At 36.2% G+C, this 18,340-nt stretch overlaps 1 protein-coding gene and 1 long non-coding RNA gene across 2 annotated transcripts; both read right to left on the bottom strand.

Annotated features, from left to right (window-relative positions):
* Positions 1-983: 983 nt before the first annotated feature.
* LOC126819303 (uncharacterized) lies at positions 984-4,042 on the bottom strand. The gene has a single exon (XM_050547286.2). It carries the CDS (start codon positions 3,451-3,453, stop codon positions 1,969-1,971), a length of 1,485 nt encoding a protein of 494 aa, XP_050403243.2. The 5' UTR covers positions 3,454-4,042; the 3' UTR covers positions 984-1,968.
* A 4,996-nt stretch (positions 4,043-9,038) lies between these two features.
* LOC126819324 (uncharacterized) lies at positions 9,039-17,857 on the bottom strand. The gene is made up of 5 exons (XR_007679574.2): positions 17,611-17,857; positions 16,857-17,006; positions 14,808-15,089; positions 13,168-13,369; positions 9,039-12,047 (listed from the first exon to the last, which is right to left on the bottom strand). It is a non-coding gene; the product is annotated as an uncharacterized LOC126819324 (long non-coding RNA).
* Positions 17,858-18,340: the final 483 nt, after the last annotated feature.

The raw sequence follows: 18,340 nt of genomic DNA, 5'->3' as shown, positions 1-18,340 counted from the left end.
CCTCCTAGATCAGTGGTTCTCAACCTTTTTTTGCCAACGGCACACCTTGGAACACATGAAAAAATAGCGGCATACCTGGGCTAATATATGAAAACTTTCGCGGCACAATTAGGAAGATCTCGCGGCACACCTGTTTGACGCGGCACACTGGTTGAGAATCAATGTCCTAGATCCATTATTGTATGTGGGGTTGGATGGCCGAATGGTTGGCGTGTACGCGCTGTATCATAAGGTCTGTCATTGAGTCAACTAGCGTGGTTTCAATTCCCCGGTTGTACGTGAAAGGGGTTAGGGTCGCCTGTTCAATCATGTGGGTTTTCTCCGGGTCCTCGGGTTTCCTCCCACTGCTAAAGACCCCTACGCACAAGCGAATTATTGAAATAAAATTGAACCATATGTTAGTCCCGAAATGACCTAGTTTGTGTCGGGTGGACGTTCAACCCCATTTCTCTCAAGAAAATGTTTATCATCATAAAACGACATAATTGGAATTGTTAAAAAGACGCGATTCCAATTCGTGTATATGATGTTTTTTGCAAATATTAGAGGTGGAAGACTAAAATTGTATTTTTTTTTAAAGCAGAAAATTCAAGACAATAGCCGGGCACAAACTGTTTTATGAAAGAATTGGGATACCGTATTTAAATTATTTTACATTTAATCTACATTTCTAACAAGGGGGGTTGGATGGCCGAATGGTTAGCACGCGCGCGCTGTATCGCTGTATCATACGGTCTGTCATTGAGTCAACTGGCGGGGTTTCGATTCCCCGGTTGTACGTGACAAGGAGTAGGGTCGCCTGTCCAACCTCGTGGGTTTTCTCCGGGTCCTCCGGTTTCCTCCCATTGCTAAAGACCCCTAAGCGCAAGCGAATTATTGAAATAAAATTGAACCATGTGTTAGTCCCGAAATGACCTAGTTTGTGATGGCAAGTGGACGTTACCTCCCCCCCCCCCCCCTCAAATTGAAATAAAAAATATACACATAAATAAAAATAATAATAATATGTCCATTTATATAGCGCCAAATCCACAAATCGTGCTCATAGCACATAACGGAACTCTTTGAAACATGGTTACTTTTAAAAAATGTTATTGCAAACGGCCTGAAGCTGTTGTCATGGAACAAAATCCAATGTCTATAAAATGGTTCATTCCTGATTACCTGGGCTAATGAAGACGGGCAGACGCCATACAGCCCGGACAGCGACACTACGGCCTACTCTTATATCGAATTCCAACTGTCAAGGGATCTTTTACGTCCCATCCGAACGACTATACGTTGTCCCTTACCATCCTGCACTCCTGATTAACAACAAACACGCAAACTTTATGGTTATTGTATATGGGTATGGTATATTTATGTTTACGGTCAACAATATAAATATATAGACAGTCCTATTAATATATCACAATACGCTTTTTATCACAGTATATATCTGGTCATTATAGACTATAACAATATAACACCAAGTAACCAATCTTATAGTCTACAATACATATTGTTATATATATACACATCCATTCATAGAAATATTATAACGTAGGTAGGTTAATTATAAATAGTGTTGTCCATTCGATCCACACTGTTAATTGCCACTCAGCACATTATACGAATTATAATGTATAATCATCCAATGCTTGAGACATGATCCTCCGAACATTTCTTTTTTTAAATTTAAAAATATAAATAAAAGTAGGCCTAATAATGTTAAGTATACCACGATTCATTCCTTTATTCTCTCAGATAATTTCATTTTGAAACATTAAACATAGCTATGCAATCGGTTGATAAGAAATTATAATTCTTCAAGACAACGACTCTGTCCAGTTTCTTGTACAGTAATCACTATCCATTGCTTTGCGTTTTCTATAGTCACGTAAAACGTTACGATTTACCCAAAATATTAAACCGGAGCCACAAAACTCTGTGGTTTTTAAACGAATTGGTATCGAATTTCAGTCATCTTCAGTCATACCACTCACTACATTTATCAACCCATTTCATACATTTTTCGTAAGATGTTACTTTTTCGGTATCTAAACATTTCAGAACAGGAGATAGAGAACGGTTCGGATTTTTGCTACTGATACGAGAGGATGGCTTAGAGGCAGCTTTTGTGGGCGGGTGTGGCTGCCTAGTCGGAAAAGTGTGTGGATACTGTCCGTTTGGATAAGGATGTTGCACATTTTGTGACGTGTGTGGATGCTGCCCGTTGGGATAAGGATGTTGCGCATTTTGAAAAGTGTGTGGATATTGCGCAGTTTGATGTGGGTGTGAATGATGTCCACTGGGATATGTGTGCACCACAGTTACGCCACCAGAATGATTGATATAACTGGCATTATTCTTAGAATGGTCTAGTATTCCATCGAACGACTTCACGACTTTATCCACGTTTTCCCGTTTCTTCTTTTTAACCGATTTCGGAGTTGTCGAACCTGAGCCTAATATTCCAAATTCAGAAGAATTAAGTTCACTTTTAACAAACGCTTGTTGGGGATTTAGTATTTGGTCAATTCGTTTGAGGGTCACATAAGTCTTTTCTCGTCCTAAATTGTCAAGATCATAGGCCGGGTCTGCTTCTGGATATTCGGTCCTCGCAATTGGTGGTAGCGGTTTATGCGGTTTAACAATCCGAACTAATCCATTTCTTGATCTAAAGTCAGTCTCAGTTCTAAGTTGTCGATCGCGGCCTTGGGATCCAACTCTGCTGGAAGGAACGGATTGTTTAGGTGCTATAACACGTGGCACCTCATCTGGCACCAGTTTAGAATCCAATCCGAGATCGCGGGATCCCCACGTGTTGAAATAGTATAATTCCTTTAGATCCACAGAAGATGAACGATCTCTGAAACTTTGCCCACTGATATCTGGCAGAACTGCTTTGTTGCTGTTTAAAATGTTGTTGATATTATTGTTGTTGATGTTGTTGTTGTTTATTTTCTGAAGATTCCGGTTGCTTTTATTGCTGGTGGTTTCGATGTTCAGAATACTCGATATCAAAGAGTCCCGTCTAGAGGGTATGTTCTGTATCTCCCTGGAAACAGTTCCAATGCTCGATCTTCCCGATCCTCCTTGGCGCGACACCGGTGCCAAGGGCGTCGTTCTTCTTGGTGGAGCTGGTACCTTAGTCATCTGCATCAACTTGGGTTCATCAAATTGAAATTGAGGTTGGTTCATTTTCAATTTGGGTTCATAAACATTATAGGTTGAATCTTCCAGTTTAAACGGGGCCCCATCTCCGTCTTTCCTTGGTGTCTCTCTCTCTTCTGTCTCCATAATACGTGGCATGACATTGGTTCCACGCCATTGCTGATCCGCCAACTGATTTACCATTTTGGTAAAATCTGCCCCCTTCCTCACTTCCGACAGTCTGGTTGATTTTGTGAGATCTTCCTCGTGGATAGAAGTCAGATCTATCTGTAATTTTGGATATTCCTGCGATAACATTTTACTTTGGTTATAGTGTTCAGCTTGATAATTCCCTTCCCATAGCAAATATATCTTGGACAGTATCTGATTCCGTTAATCTACTACACTACATATACAACAAGATTTATAACATTTCTCATTGCTTTTGAAGGAATGATCTCTGATGAAAGTTTAAAAAACCAAGAAACGGCGCACACAAATAACATTTGAGCCCGTCCACACTCATAATATCTACTGAAACAGTAGTCAACCGTTCAGTAATATTTATGATTAGTATCTTATATTCGAATATACCCTAAATTAAATCCACTATCAGGTAACACATAATGATATTTTAAACCCTGGCTATCAAACTATTCACCTGTTGTTAAGGGTGTAATAACGGGTCGTCAACTTCAAACATTCCTGAACGAGCACTTATCACCAGAGTATGGCTATCCTTAACGTTATTTTATACGCTGTTTAATATCTTAACTGATCGATACGAAGACTGTCAACACGTGATTGATATATTGCCGATATAAGATGACTTAAAGCCGAGAAGTAGTTTCTTCAAGTTTGTTTTCCTCTTTCTAACATTAATAAAACAAGATCGATGAATACCATTGCTAAGAACTCTAACTATGAAATCTATGTATATGTTTGTTCCTTAGTTTTGTATACAACGAATTATTAAGCCCTCTGACAACGCTTTCTTGAATCGACAAAGGACGACACCGTTTTTATTCATAATGATTCTATTCATACAATAGCCATTGTCTAGTATCAATAACCTTACCTCAATATCGGCTGTAGTTTATAAAAGTCATATATAATAATATCATAATACCACAGCACGTAATTACAGGTTCTTTATAATATATTTGATTTATGTGATTTAAAAATTACAGGTCTTAATTTCATCATGCAAAATCTGGTGAATTAGTTTTTTTTATGCGTGCCTTGAAAACTGCTGTTAATTAGATTTCCATTTGTTGCCAACAGTACACGGAACCTTGTTATTTTTCATACCGTCCGAAGGACTATACGTTTTCCTTGCAAGGCCGTTAATCATGCACCACTAACAAGTGTGGGGGGGGGGTGCAATGCCCAGCTTAGGCATGGGCCTAAGGGGCCCAGACGCAGGGTCCCGCGGTTCATGGCATAAAGAGAAAAAATTCAAATTTCAGATGAAAGTTTCACGGTAATCGCCGTTATATGTCATTTCCGCGCATTGTATGCCATTCGGAACTGAATAGACTGGGGTTATGCTAGGGAAAGAAAGACTGAAGAAAATAACCAGAGAAAAAGAAAAACCGAGGACGTTATCTTGCTTATAAACCGTCTATGTTTACATGTACGCAAGATGAGAATATCCCCGAATTCCGTAAGAAAAACTTTATATCATGTTTTCTTATGGAAAAAAAACCTACCCTGGAAGAATAACCCGTTACAGATTTAAAGAAAAACTTTCAAAAGAATAGCCCCAAATGTCACTGTATATATCCAAAGCCGCCCCCGACTTTCAGACCGCAAGTCATACCCCAAAGATCAAAGAGATTTACCGTTACAGGTTTATAAAAGATGATAAATGATCAGTATTTGTTGATGCTTCTGACACGCCGCCGTTGACACCAGTCTCGTATTTTCACACCTCTTGACATCTAAAAAATTCTTGTCTTTTTGTACAGTTCTAACAGTTGATTAAAGTATTCTTAAGTAAAACTAACAATTCTAGAAATTGGCTTTTTAGATCTCATAATATGGCAAGTGAAAAATCTAGAACGTGGAAAAGTAAATTTGGATTAATAAGGCTCGGAATTCTTTAACAGTGAAAAATCTAGAACATGGAAAAGTAAATTTGGATCAATAAGGCTTGGAATACTTTAACAGTTCTTGGGTATTAATTGATTAAAACAGGATTATAAAAAAGTTTCGTAGAGGCGACTCTCGAGCACAAAGTTGGTTATTTAAGAATTAGTTCAATTCACAGCATGTTTCAGTCGTTTATATGTTATGTGTTTATCTTACCAAACAGTTTGATTTCTGTTCGATGTTATATTATGCGTACGCATGAGATCTCTGTATCATTACTATTTGCCTTTTTAAAAAATCTTGAAGTCAGATGTAGATAGACGTGCCTTGACGATATTAGGGCTTTAAATTAAACCTTAAAAGTATTTTTCAAGAGTACCGATGAAAGTAGAGGGGTTCAAGTCCATTTTATCTGGAATAGTCCTTTCATTTCCATATCTTTCCGATACAGGACTCATGTTGGGAGTTATATGTTTCGAACAAGGAACGTTGCCGTCAGCACAAATTTCCCTGACAATGTTACCATTAACCATAAAAATACACAACGTTGTGGTCTGGGGTATGTTTTAAAGTAGCTAAGTCTCTAACTCAATATCATCAAAAGTCTTACACGTTGAAAATACGAATTATTTGTCAATTCAAATCAACATTGATGTTGTGATCTTACCAGGAAAAGGCAGGCTTCTGATATCCAATATTTAAGACATAATAAATATTTTACCATTGGTACACGAATCGTGTACCATAGTGCGTTTTAGCGTCATTTGCAACAAGTGACCAGAAAGAACGAGGCTAGACATATTCAACTGGAGAGCCTGCTTAATAGACTGGAATAACCAGACGCTAGAAATTGCTGTAGGGTTGAGACACATGCTGTATTTCGCTGGACATAACTGATTTGAGATTAGAGTCAAAAAGGAAACAATTGGATGTAAATCAGTTTATATACAATCAGATTACATTATTATATGCGTTTCTAGGTCCCAAATATTAGCGATTTAGCTCCTTTAAACATTGCTTATAACTGGGAAAATAATTCACTGTGTACAATAGTACAAACCCACCCACCCTTCCTGCCTCCTCTTATGGGAGGGGCCATATTCTAGCATTTTATGGCTTCCTCTTTTGTGTTCGGAAAAACAGGATTCAATTTTTTTCAAACGTGAAATGACAATGTGGCCAGTGCTGGATGTGATCTCCATCTTTGTGCTGTTTTATAAGTTATTTTAATATGAAAATAATCTGTAACATTTGAAAACGATGAAAAGAACACAACCATAACAAATGAATGGAAAGGCAAGATATATCGTTTAATGGAGTTTGTTAGGCATACATAAATATTACACATATATATATATATTCATTATCATAAACAGATCTTATAAATAAACAATAAAAATAAATGTAAAAATTAAACATTAATAACTTGTGGACTGTGGACTGAAATAAAATATGACAACCTAAAAAAAAAATATTAACAGAACACAGTTTTTATGGGATACAATCACTCTTCATAATCTAGAATAAACTAGTGATTGTATCATATAAAAACTGTGTTCTGTTAATGTGTTTGCCATCGCTAAATGCCACTCAAAGATTATGTTAAAAAAAAAAAAAAAATAGTTTGTAGAAAAAGCATCAAATTAAGTTGAATGATATGAGATTAAACTTTTGCATTGATGAAGTTATAGCTTTTAAATTAAGGGGGTTAAACCTTTTTCATATAGACCAAAATAAAGTATTACATTAGGTTGACCTGATGTGTGTATTAACCATTAGAGACAGGAAAAGCTCCACATCATCAAAATTTTGTTTGAAAAGATTTTAGTCTATGTTTTGATTACTGTTTCGACACATGGACCAACCATTGATTATTTCTGAACATTGGCTTTTTCTGTAGATTTAAAATTTGGAACAATCCTCCAATCAACACACTAAACCCAACAAATCGTCCTACTATTCTGCACGGACTGGGCTAACGAAGACCGGCGTACACCATACAGTGTGCTATGAGGGAAATTTTGTCCGGACAACAGCACTATGGGCTACTCTTATTTCAATATTACAACTGTCAAGGGTTCTTTTACATGCACCCCAATGTGTACATATACTACACAGGACCTTGGTTTTTTTGTCCCATCCGAATAACTATGCTGTCCCTTGTCAGGCCCCCCCATACTGCACCTCTGACAAGGGGGAACAATACCAGAAAATCCAGAAGAACATGGGACCTCCAGGTTAGTGGTATTAAGTATTGTTTAATGGTTAAGAGCGAGACATTAAGTAATATATTGTAACAACATGAGGGCCGTGAGGCCCTAATGTTTTTACAATATATTACGCAATGTCGTAAGCTCGAGACCATTAAACAACTTAAAAAACAGACACTTGCACATGCTTTGCAATGAAATACGTCACTCGAGTTCAATATTTTACAAAGTTACGCTTGGCACATTGCCCGTACGATTATTTGAAATAATGGTACTCCAACATCAAAGGATGACGTCACATCTGTATTTTAACAAACTTTAAACAGGCATTATTCAAGATCTTCCTATTGCTGGTCTTTCTTTAGGCCTGAAATGTTATATAAATTATTTGGTTTGGCCATTTAATGATTTAATTTAAAAATGTAGAAGTGAGACTAAGACTTGAATAAAAAGCACCGCACAATGCACACATCTTGTCAAATCTATAAACATTGTAAACTTTGCTCAGAATAAAGTAATTTGAATAATGATCACATACATATCACATGATATTCAAATGTCATGTGATATGTATGCCATTTTGAAATCACATGATTTTATGTGGCAGTATCAATGACACATATGGGCAGTAGGGTATTGTTTAAGCTAAAACATTAGTTTGTCTGCGTTACAATGATTGTGTCTGCAGTGATTTTATGTGGCGCTAAACTTATTGTTCGACTTAAAACATTTGTTCGTCTGGGGGACCATGTTTGTCATCTGCGGACAACAAAAATAAAAATATTTGTTTGGTATTTTTGTTTGTCAACATAAATGTTCCATCGTCTGTGCTAGGCTTTACAAATAGATACAGTAACAATATGTATACAAATCAATTAATGGTTATATAAGTAGGGAAATTAAGTAAAGAAATGCTGCCATCAGCAAAAAAGTAATTCTATATATAACTCCTGTGAGGCTGTCAAACGATCTATATACATGTATATACATGAATTGTAAGGGCTAAATGACCCATTGTTCTTCCAACTAAAGTCGCTGATTGCCTTCTGAGAGATTTTGAATCCCTTGCAAACTCCAATATTGTGAAAAGGGGTTTAATTTAATGTCCACTTGACACAAACTAGGTCATTTCGGGACTGACATATAGTTCATTTTTATTTCAATAATTTGCTAGCGTGTAGGGGTCTTTAGCAGTGGGAGGAAATCAGAGGCCCTGGAGAAAACCCATGAGGTTGGACAAGCGATCCTACTCCTTGTCACGTACAAGCAGGGAATCAAAACCATGCCACTTGACTCAATGACAGACCTTATGATCAAACACATGCGTTAACCATTTGGCCACCACCTCCTGTAAATGGTTGACTTTCATTCAGTATTTACAAAGATATAATGAATTGAAATTTTTACAAAATTTGCCATCCTCTGCAGAGCCACCTATCAATGTGGACAAGTTTTTTAGGGGTCTCCTTTAATCCTATTGAATTCAAGTTGTGAAATTAGCTTTGTTTTTTGACTGATATCCCTTTCAACTTTCAGAATATTTCAATTTGAAAGCGATTCAAAATCTCTCAAATGAAGATCTGTGGTTTTAACAAATACTTTAAGAAGCCATACTTTAATCAACGCAAAAATAGCACATACAAAATATACATCTATCAAACAAGCTTGGTGACATATTTAACAAACTGGCAAGTAAAATATGATAAATACTCTTTAAATATGTTTAATACAGTAACTGGGCCCTGTTTCTCGAAATCTTAACTAAAGATAAAATCCAAATTTTTGTAGATACTTCAATTTTGATTGGCTAAGCACTAAAATCAATCTAATATTACCCAATCAAATTACTAAAATCTGGATTTTATCTTAGTTAAAATTTCGTGAAACAGGCCCCAGATAATCAGGTGTCGGTTTCACAAAACATTCTCAGACTTAGGTTAAGAATTTACTCTATTGTTTGTCTTATTTTAACTAAAATGTAGCCCATTATAAAACTTTTGTGGTTTTATGGGGTGAGGCTACCTAAAAAATGTTCTTTAGCCTCCTAAATAAACATTATTTCTGGTTTTAAAACAACCATCTTTAGGGCTTAAGGGGGTGAAAAGAATAAAATTTGAAATATTACAGACAGAAATCATGAACACACTTTCTATTACATATATCAGTATAATATAGAAATATATATTATGTAACTTAAACACGAGGTAACCAAGACAAGAGAGAGATAAATTTGGTTCAATGTCCAGTAAACACTAATTTGGGACTAACATGGTTCAATTTTATTTCAATAATTTACTTGTGTGTAGGGGTCTTTAGCAGTGGGAGAAAACCAGAGAACCAACAGAAAAAACACGAGGTTGGACAGGTAACCCTACACTTGTCACAGACAACCTTGGGATCAAAAACCTGCGACTTGACTCAATGACAGACCTTATGATCCAAAGTTCATGTGTTAGATCACCCAATAGAGACAGATAATAATAATAATAGTGTATATTTATAATGTGCAAATTTCCATACACGTATGCATGCTCAAAGCGCCAAACACTATGTACACTGTGTATCTTTCACCATTTACACAACAGTATATTCAGTCAAATACAACTGTATTCACATTCAAACAGATGAGTCTTTAATCTCGATTTGAATGATTCCAGTGAAGGGGGCACATTTTAGACTTAATGGTATGGAATTCCATAAATTATGATGTTAATTACCATGTTGTATTAATAAGTGGGCTTTACTAGGAATTGTATGATACTACAGGTATCTGAGAAATGAAATGAAATGGTGTTTAACGTCCTACTGTTCTGCTCCTATGCTGGGCTAATGAAGACGGGCATACGCCATACAGTGTGCGATGAGGGAAATTTTGCCCGGGCAGTGGCACTATCGCCTACTCTTATATCGAATTCCAACTGCCAAGGGATCTTTTATGTGCATTCTAATGTATACACGGGACCTTGGTTTTTCATCTCATCCGAAGGACTAGACAGCTGTCCTTGTCAGCCCTTCCGTCCTGCATCACTGACAAGGGGGAACCACGCCGGAAAATCTGGATGAACTTTTACTCATTTTATATATCCATTTACACTAAATAGGAATTATTTTTTACAGATATACTTCAAACACCTTAATATATTTTCCCAATACTTCCCTCTCAGTGATTGTAGTGGGATAGCGAATATTCACTGCTGATCAGTATGGAACATAGGTTCATGTGATACCTACATGTTTAACAGTACCATGGGAAGGTTTGTCATGAGCCTTACGTCATGGGTTTTCTGTGGGTCCTCCATTATGCTTCCACTCTAAAAGACCCCAGCACGCAAGCAAATGATGATATAAAATGTAATTGTTAGTCACAAAATGATTTAATTTGTGTTGAGCAGATGTTAAACCCCATCTACATGTATTCATATATACATACATTTTATCAATTAAGGTGATTTGATAAAGGTTATTAAGAATACAAAGAATAACCTAATGTCGATATGTTTCACTTTAAAAGATAGGTTGGCAGCCAATGAAACATACACCGTCAGCAGCTAAGTCGTCTGAGCAGTCCATAAAGGTAATCACATTTTTATTCTTTTGTTAGTAGTGGGGGCTCTTACAAGACACTAAAAGCTTATCAAGGGCAACAATCCATTAGTTAATCATTGACATCAGAAATAATTAAAATTTGATAGGTTTCAGTTCTTCCTAGCTCTAACTTAAACAATCGTGAACCGTTAATTAATAAATCGAGATACTTCTCCATCTCCTCTGTTTTTCTGGTAAATGGAACATATGCCCTAACTTTATAGTCAATATACCTCAATTCTTTTGAACACTTAAAATGTTTCTCACTTAACAAATAACATAGAGCATTTAGTTTTAGATTACCTGTAGTACCTCGTTTTTTATACATTTCACCGATATGTTTACTTGTGTACAGGTAATTTTTACTTCAATGTGCTTACATTCATATTTCATGTAAAATATAGCAGATCATGACTCATGCTGCTATTACACAATGGTTTCTCCGTGTAACAGTTACATCCCTGATTGTTTTCAAATTTGAGTGAAGTCTGTATCACTACAGGCCCGGGATCTATTCGGCTAGCCCCTGGATCTATTCACTTTATCTGATATGTACGTTTGTTTGTGATTTCTGCATATTGTGTCTTGTCCGTACATTTGTTTTGTGTAATTATGTGTGGTGCAGTCCCCTGCACTTACTATTAGGAACATAAGTGATCAAGGGACCAAATATTCACCTCATGAACATAAACACAGTCAATTAGATGAGAAGTTTCTCTTCGACAGCATCCACAATTGCTTTGGGACGGACATATGGACATGGGTGATGTCAATGTACGACAAATGTGGTCATATAAAAATTAAGTGCATGTATGTAATGTCCTTCAATCAACAATCAGGAAGACATGCTCTGAAGTGGTTTCTCATTTGGATTTCGTAAATTGTTTTGTTTATTAAAAATGATTGGGATGAAGTAATATATACAGATCTACATTTCCATCACGCCTGTGTTGTTATAGATTAACGGCACTTTGTTCTTCCATATGATTTTGTAAATATGTAAACGGATCGGTTTCCACTTCCCTGAAATAAAAATGATAAATGTACTACTCTGAAAAATAAAATGTCTGTTTAATTTTTTTAAAATACTGATTTTAATGATTTTTGAGTATTCTAAGTGACATCTTTGGCGGGATTATTTTAAAACTGGTTTTCAGGGTGTGCATTGGTGTTTGTTTACAAAATGAAATGAGGATTAACGTATACTTCCTGCACCAATTGGACTAATAAAGACGGCATACGCCATGCTGTGTCCTATGAGGGAAATTTTGGCCGACATTTTGTATGGCCTTCTTTCATTTTGAATTCCAACTGTCAAGGGTTCTTTTATGCACTTGCCAACAAGTACATAAGATCTGGCACCAAGTTAACAAAACATTCTCAGACTTAAGTTAAGAATTTACTCAAAATTGTTTGCCTTATTTTAACTAAAATATAGCCCTTTATAAAACTTTTGTTGTTTTAATGTATCAAATACATCAATAGGAAACTATGTGCAAAGTTTTGTGTTTCTGGATCAAAGATATTTCTCATAAACAATGATTGAAAGTTGAGTAAATTCTTAACTTGGTTCTGAGAATGCTTTGTGAACTCGGGGCCTGTTTTTTGTCTCAGCCTTACCACTAACAAGGATAAACCCACTTTCTCGGCCAACAATGGGATCTAACATGATTGAATGAGAGAGACAGGAATGGTGGGGTTTAATGTCCATTTGACACAAACTAGGTCATTTCGGGACTAACATATGGTTCAATTTTATTTCAATAATTTGCTTGTGCGTAGGGGTCTTTAGCAGTGGGAGGAAACCGGAGGACCCTGAGGTTGGACAAGCGACCCTACTCCTTGTCACATACAACCAGGGAATCGAAACCACATGAGTTGACTCAATGACAAACCTTATGATACAGCGTGCATGCTCTAACCATTCGGCCATCCACCCCCCACGATTGAAACACAATATCTTTCAAGAGTGCCTCCAAACCTAAAACAAACCAGCCTGATCTAATTCCATTCTCTTGATTTGATCTATGCGTTTGTTGTTTATTGCTTACAATGTCTGTGTAGTATGAGTGTTATGTCCCCAGTTTTGTTTTTTTGTGTGTTGCGGTCCCCCTGCATATAACATTTATATATAATTACTAACCTGAAAATTCTATTAATTCTTTGTCTACGAACATAACTTTTCCAAAAATGATAAAGAAAGACACAAATGATTATAAGTCCTACTAGTGCAAAAACAGTTCCGAGAACTATATCTGATAATGATACTGGTATTTCTACGGCCATTTCTGGTTCTTTTACAAAATATGGAGTAGAATCATCTTCATGTGTGGAACACTTAGAACCTGTAAAAGGAAATCAATGGAGTCAAGTTAAGTAAAACAAGAAAGGAAATAAAGAGAGAGAGAGAGAGAGAGAGAGAGAGACAGAGAGAGACAGAGAGAGAGATTTAAGGTCCACTTGACACAAACTAGGTCATTTATGGACTAACATGGTTCAATTTTATTTCAATAATTTGCTTGTGTGTGGGGGTCTTTAGCAGTGGGAGGAAACCGGAGGACGCAAGAAAAACTACAAGGTTGGACAGGCGACCCTATTCCTTGTCACGTACAACCAGGGAATCGAAACCACACAAATTGACTCAATGAAAGACCTTGTGATACAACGCGCATGCGCTAACTTTTCGGCCATCACCTCCCACTGCTACGATTGAAATCGTAATTTTAATCATGGAGTAACGATGGTGGTCCTATCAGGTCTTATCATATATTGAGGCCAGTCGTAGCAATCGTGTCGATAGTATCGAAACGTGTCCAAACGTTTCTGTACGAAGCAGATTGTGGAATCAATAGGGACAATTCCATTGTAACGCATTGCACGACAGTGGGAACCTGCCATTATGGTCATACATCCATTACACTGGAAATGAATTTAGGTTTAACGTATTACTTTTCCATACGAACAGGCCAATAAAGACAAGAACATCCCATGCAGTTGGTAAACCTACTCTTGGTCGAATTCCAACTGCCAATGGTTTTTTTATGTGCAAGAAATGAAATGAAATGGGGTTTAACGTCCTACTGTTCTGCTCCTATACTGGGCTAATGAAGACGGGCATACGCCATACAGTGTGCTTTGAGGGAAATTTTGCCCGGGCAGCGGCACTATCGCCTACTCTTATATTGAATTCCAACTGCCAAGGGATCTTTTACGTTTCGTTTTTTCGTTTCATCCGAAGGACTAGACAGCTGTCCTTGTCAGGCCCTCCGTTCTGCACCTTTTATGTGCAAAGCAACTAGTATATCGGTAAGGGTTAAAAAGAGGCCCATCAAAATATTTTAACCATCCTTATAGCACAGGATGCTGATTGCTGTTCAATTGCCAATTCATCATATCATATGGAATAGAATTAAACCATTTTTGGATTAATTTTCCTTTTATTGAGTCCACTTTCACAATATTGCAATTTCCAGAATGATGATCATTGGTTTTAAGATACCTGGCCCTGAGTTCACAAAACATTCTCAGACTTAGGTTAAAAATTTATTTTAACTAAGATATAGCCCTTTATGAAACTTTTGTTGTTTTAATATATCAAATACATCAATAAGAAACTATGTGCAAAGTTTTTTGTTTCTGGATCAAAGATATTTCTCATAAACAGTGATTGAAAGTTGAGTAAATTCTTAAGTTAAGTCTGAGAATGCTTTGTGAACTTGAGGCCTTATCATTATTCCTAGCCACTTCAGAGTCTAGAAATGGGTTTTTAAAACCAAAACTTACCTGTGACAAAGGAAACATTATTTGATATATAAACTCTATCACACAGCATATAAAACATATACGGTGAATTTTCTTTTAACTTTGTTAATTTTAACTCCTGATAATCTCTTGGATAAATTGACTGAATATCTGTTGAGTTTGTTTTTAATGCAACCGTTGTCAACTGACATCGAGATGTTTCACTTAAAAATTGTGGTTTCTGGTTCCAGTTTAGACTTGCCCAATCATCACATGTTTTATTCAAGACGACATGAATAGCAAGAATCTCAGCATTTATAATATCTGTAATATAAATAAACATAGAAAGGAGCTTCTCAAGCCCATTAATACACCTACCAGCAGCATAGTCATCCATTTTAGCTTTTAAATCAATGTCAATAAATCCTGCTAAGCAAGTTTTATAAAAACCAACAATCATGTATAGAACTCTGTCCTGTATGACTTCACAAAAACATAAAAATGCGAATGGAACGACAACTTGTCCAAAATTGTGATTCCCAAATTTTGAAATTCAATGTTTCTTTATTATGACACAAGGACTAATCTAACTGACTTCCAAAAAATTCTTACCAGGAATCTGTCATGTATCACAAGATTTCACAGATTTGAACATAAACAGAAGGGATAACTCAGCGTTTTGCTATCAATAGATTTTGAATTTCAACAGGGTTACTCCTTAGAACCAACTCAACAATAGCCCTATGTTTTAAAAAATTTGATCAAAAAATTTCACAATTAATGGCTGGAAACATCAATTGACAAATCCCACTGACTGCTCTGTATTTCATTCTCAAGCTTTTACAAATTTAAATGTAAATATCAAAAACTTCTGAATTTGGATAGAGTTCTCCATTAACTCTTGACCTATAGAATGTTTAGATGAAATGGTAGAGAGATAATGGATTAAGGTAACATCAATATACTTCCACATTAAATATAGGTTGGTGAGAGAGAGAGAAATGGGGTTTAACGTCCACTCGACACAAACTAGGTCATTTCGGGACTAACATATGGTTTAATTTTATTTCAATAATTCGCTTGCGCATAGGGGTCTTTAGCAGTGGGAGGAAACCGGAGGACCCGGAGAAAACCCGCGAGGTTGGACAGGCGACCCTTAAATATATGTTGGTACATGACATATAAACAAATTATTAGATAAACAGTGACATGAATAAATAATTTTCTTTATTATCAAATTTTATTCCAAAAGAGTTTTTCCATTACATAGTAATAAATGTATGTTTGCACACAATACATGTAGGTAATTGGCTGCCAGACTAAAATGATAGATGAGCATGTAACTGTAACATCTGTGGTCTCACTGGTCTGGCATCCTGGTGGTTTTGAAAGTGAAATTTACCTTATTTCGGGCCCCATTCAATCTGATTAAAATTCAGATCTATATTTCGTTTCGTTTTTTTTTTATACTTTCGATGGTCTACACTACACGAAGATCTGACTGTTTGTAGCAATAGGTCGCGTCAGAGGTCATACGAGCGGCTTTTGACTCTATGATTCAGACATTTGATTAACCAATCAGCATTGATGTTACTAGTGGATTACCGACAGTTCTGTGCAAAAATGCCTAAAGCTAGCCGTAACAGATCGTTTCATTGGCTAATAGCTCACATCATTCAGAACACGTCAATGATAACAACTCTTCCAGATCCTAGTGTTGTAAAGACAAGTAAAACGAAATTTTGAACTATAAAAACAAAACGAAATAGGATCTTTGTTTTAATCAGATTGGGCCCCATTCAATTGTGATCAAGTTTCACTTAGCACACATGCGTATAATATTGAAGACTATTTGAATTCTAGATCTCACTATAAGGCTCCTACATAACAACTTCTATACCTGATCATGTGAACTTGTAGTCTGATAAATTGAAAGTAGTATCTATTTAGCCAATCAGATGTATTCAGCACGAATACCATGCATGTGAGTTACAATTTTTTGATAGCCAAACATAAGTATCTGAAAATTGGAGCAATCACAGAATTCAGATCATGGGGCTAACTAAACTAAAATGAAATTAAAAATCTTACCAGGTAATTTTAAGATGTAAAATAATACAGAAAATGTTGAAATCCATTGTCCTAGAAGTCTGAAAATATTTGCTATACAGGAATTCATTGACGCTTGTTTCATCAACATGATCAGTGTCTTTGATCCTCCACACCAAATGATGTTTTTATCTGACATAAAAAAATACATTAATCTTTTTAAATTATTCATCACGACACCTCTATTTTCAGTTCTCATGACACCTGTATTTTAGGTTGTTATGACACGTTTACCTTAGCTTTATTTTAGGTTGTCATAACAGTTGTATTTTAAATTTATTTTTGATTGTCACCACAAGAGAGAGAGAGAATTCGCTTGCACGTAGGGGTCTTTAGCAGTAGGAGGAAACCGGAGGACCCAGAGAAAACCCAAAAGGTTGAACAGGCGACCCTACTCCTTGTCATGTACAACCTGGGATATGACTCAATGAATGACAGACCCTATGATACAACGCACGCTAACCATTCGACCATCCCCCCCCCCCCACACACCCGTTTTAGAAAGAGTAAGCATAATTATCCTGCTCCTTACATGACACCAGTCACAACTTGTAGCTATGTGATAAAAAAACTAGCCACTGTTCATGGAAACAATAATAGCTTATAAGTTATATGATGAAAGGTATAATTACTAATTAAAAGGAGCTAAATCGCTAATATTTGGGACCTAGAAATTGACACAAGTGGGTCGCAACTCATATAATACCGTAATATGAATGTATATAAACTGATTTACATTCAATCGTTTCCGTTTTTACTATAATTTCAAATCGGTTATGTTCCGAGAAATAAGCCGGCAGTCTCAATCGAGTGCAAATTCCTAGCGTCTGGTTATTCCAGTCTACATAAGCCGTTTGGTTTGGTGCAATATGTCTAGCCTCGTTCCTCTAGTCTCTTGCTAGAACTGGGGCTGAAACGCATTATGGTACACGATTCGTGTACCAATGCTAAAATATTTATTTTGTCTTAAATATTGGACATCAGAAGCCCACCCTTTTCCGGTAAGATCACAGCATCAATGTTGTTTTAAATTGACAAATAATCTGTGTTTTAAATGTTGAAAATTTTGGATATTGAGTTAGAGACTTAGCTCCTTTAAGCTAATATTTAAATATTTCTTGCTCGTTAAGAAATTTTAAACCAGATTGTAAGCAATGCTTAATTTTATCACACTTTAGTTTTAGCATTGATAAAATTGTCTTAATCAAAAAATTGACAGCAGAATGTAGTCTGCCCGTAGTCTGTAAAGAGTTGTGAACACACTGGTAAAAGTCTCAGCTACTGAGCTAGAGTGGATCTACGTTTTGAATTATGGCCAAAATTAAAATGGTAAGCATTGGGTGGAAATATCGAGACCTTAAATACGTGATATAAATATAACTAGAATCAAAATGAACTTTATAATTAAAATATTGAAGCGCTTATTAAAAAAAAAACCTAAAGAAAAAAACCCTGTGTTTTTGTTT

Source organism: Patella vulgata, chromosome 4 (genome assembly GCF_932274485.2).
Source record: "Patella vulgata chromosome 4, xgPatVulg1.2, whole genome shotgun sequence".
Taxonomy (NCBI): Eukaryota; Metazoa; Mollusca; class Gastropoda; family Patellidae; genus Patella; species Patella vulgata.
The sequence above is the reverse complement of the archived record's forward strand: the minus strand, read 5'-3'. Positions and strand labels throughout refer to the sequence as shown.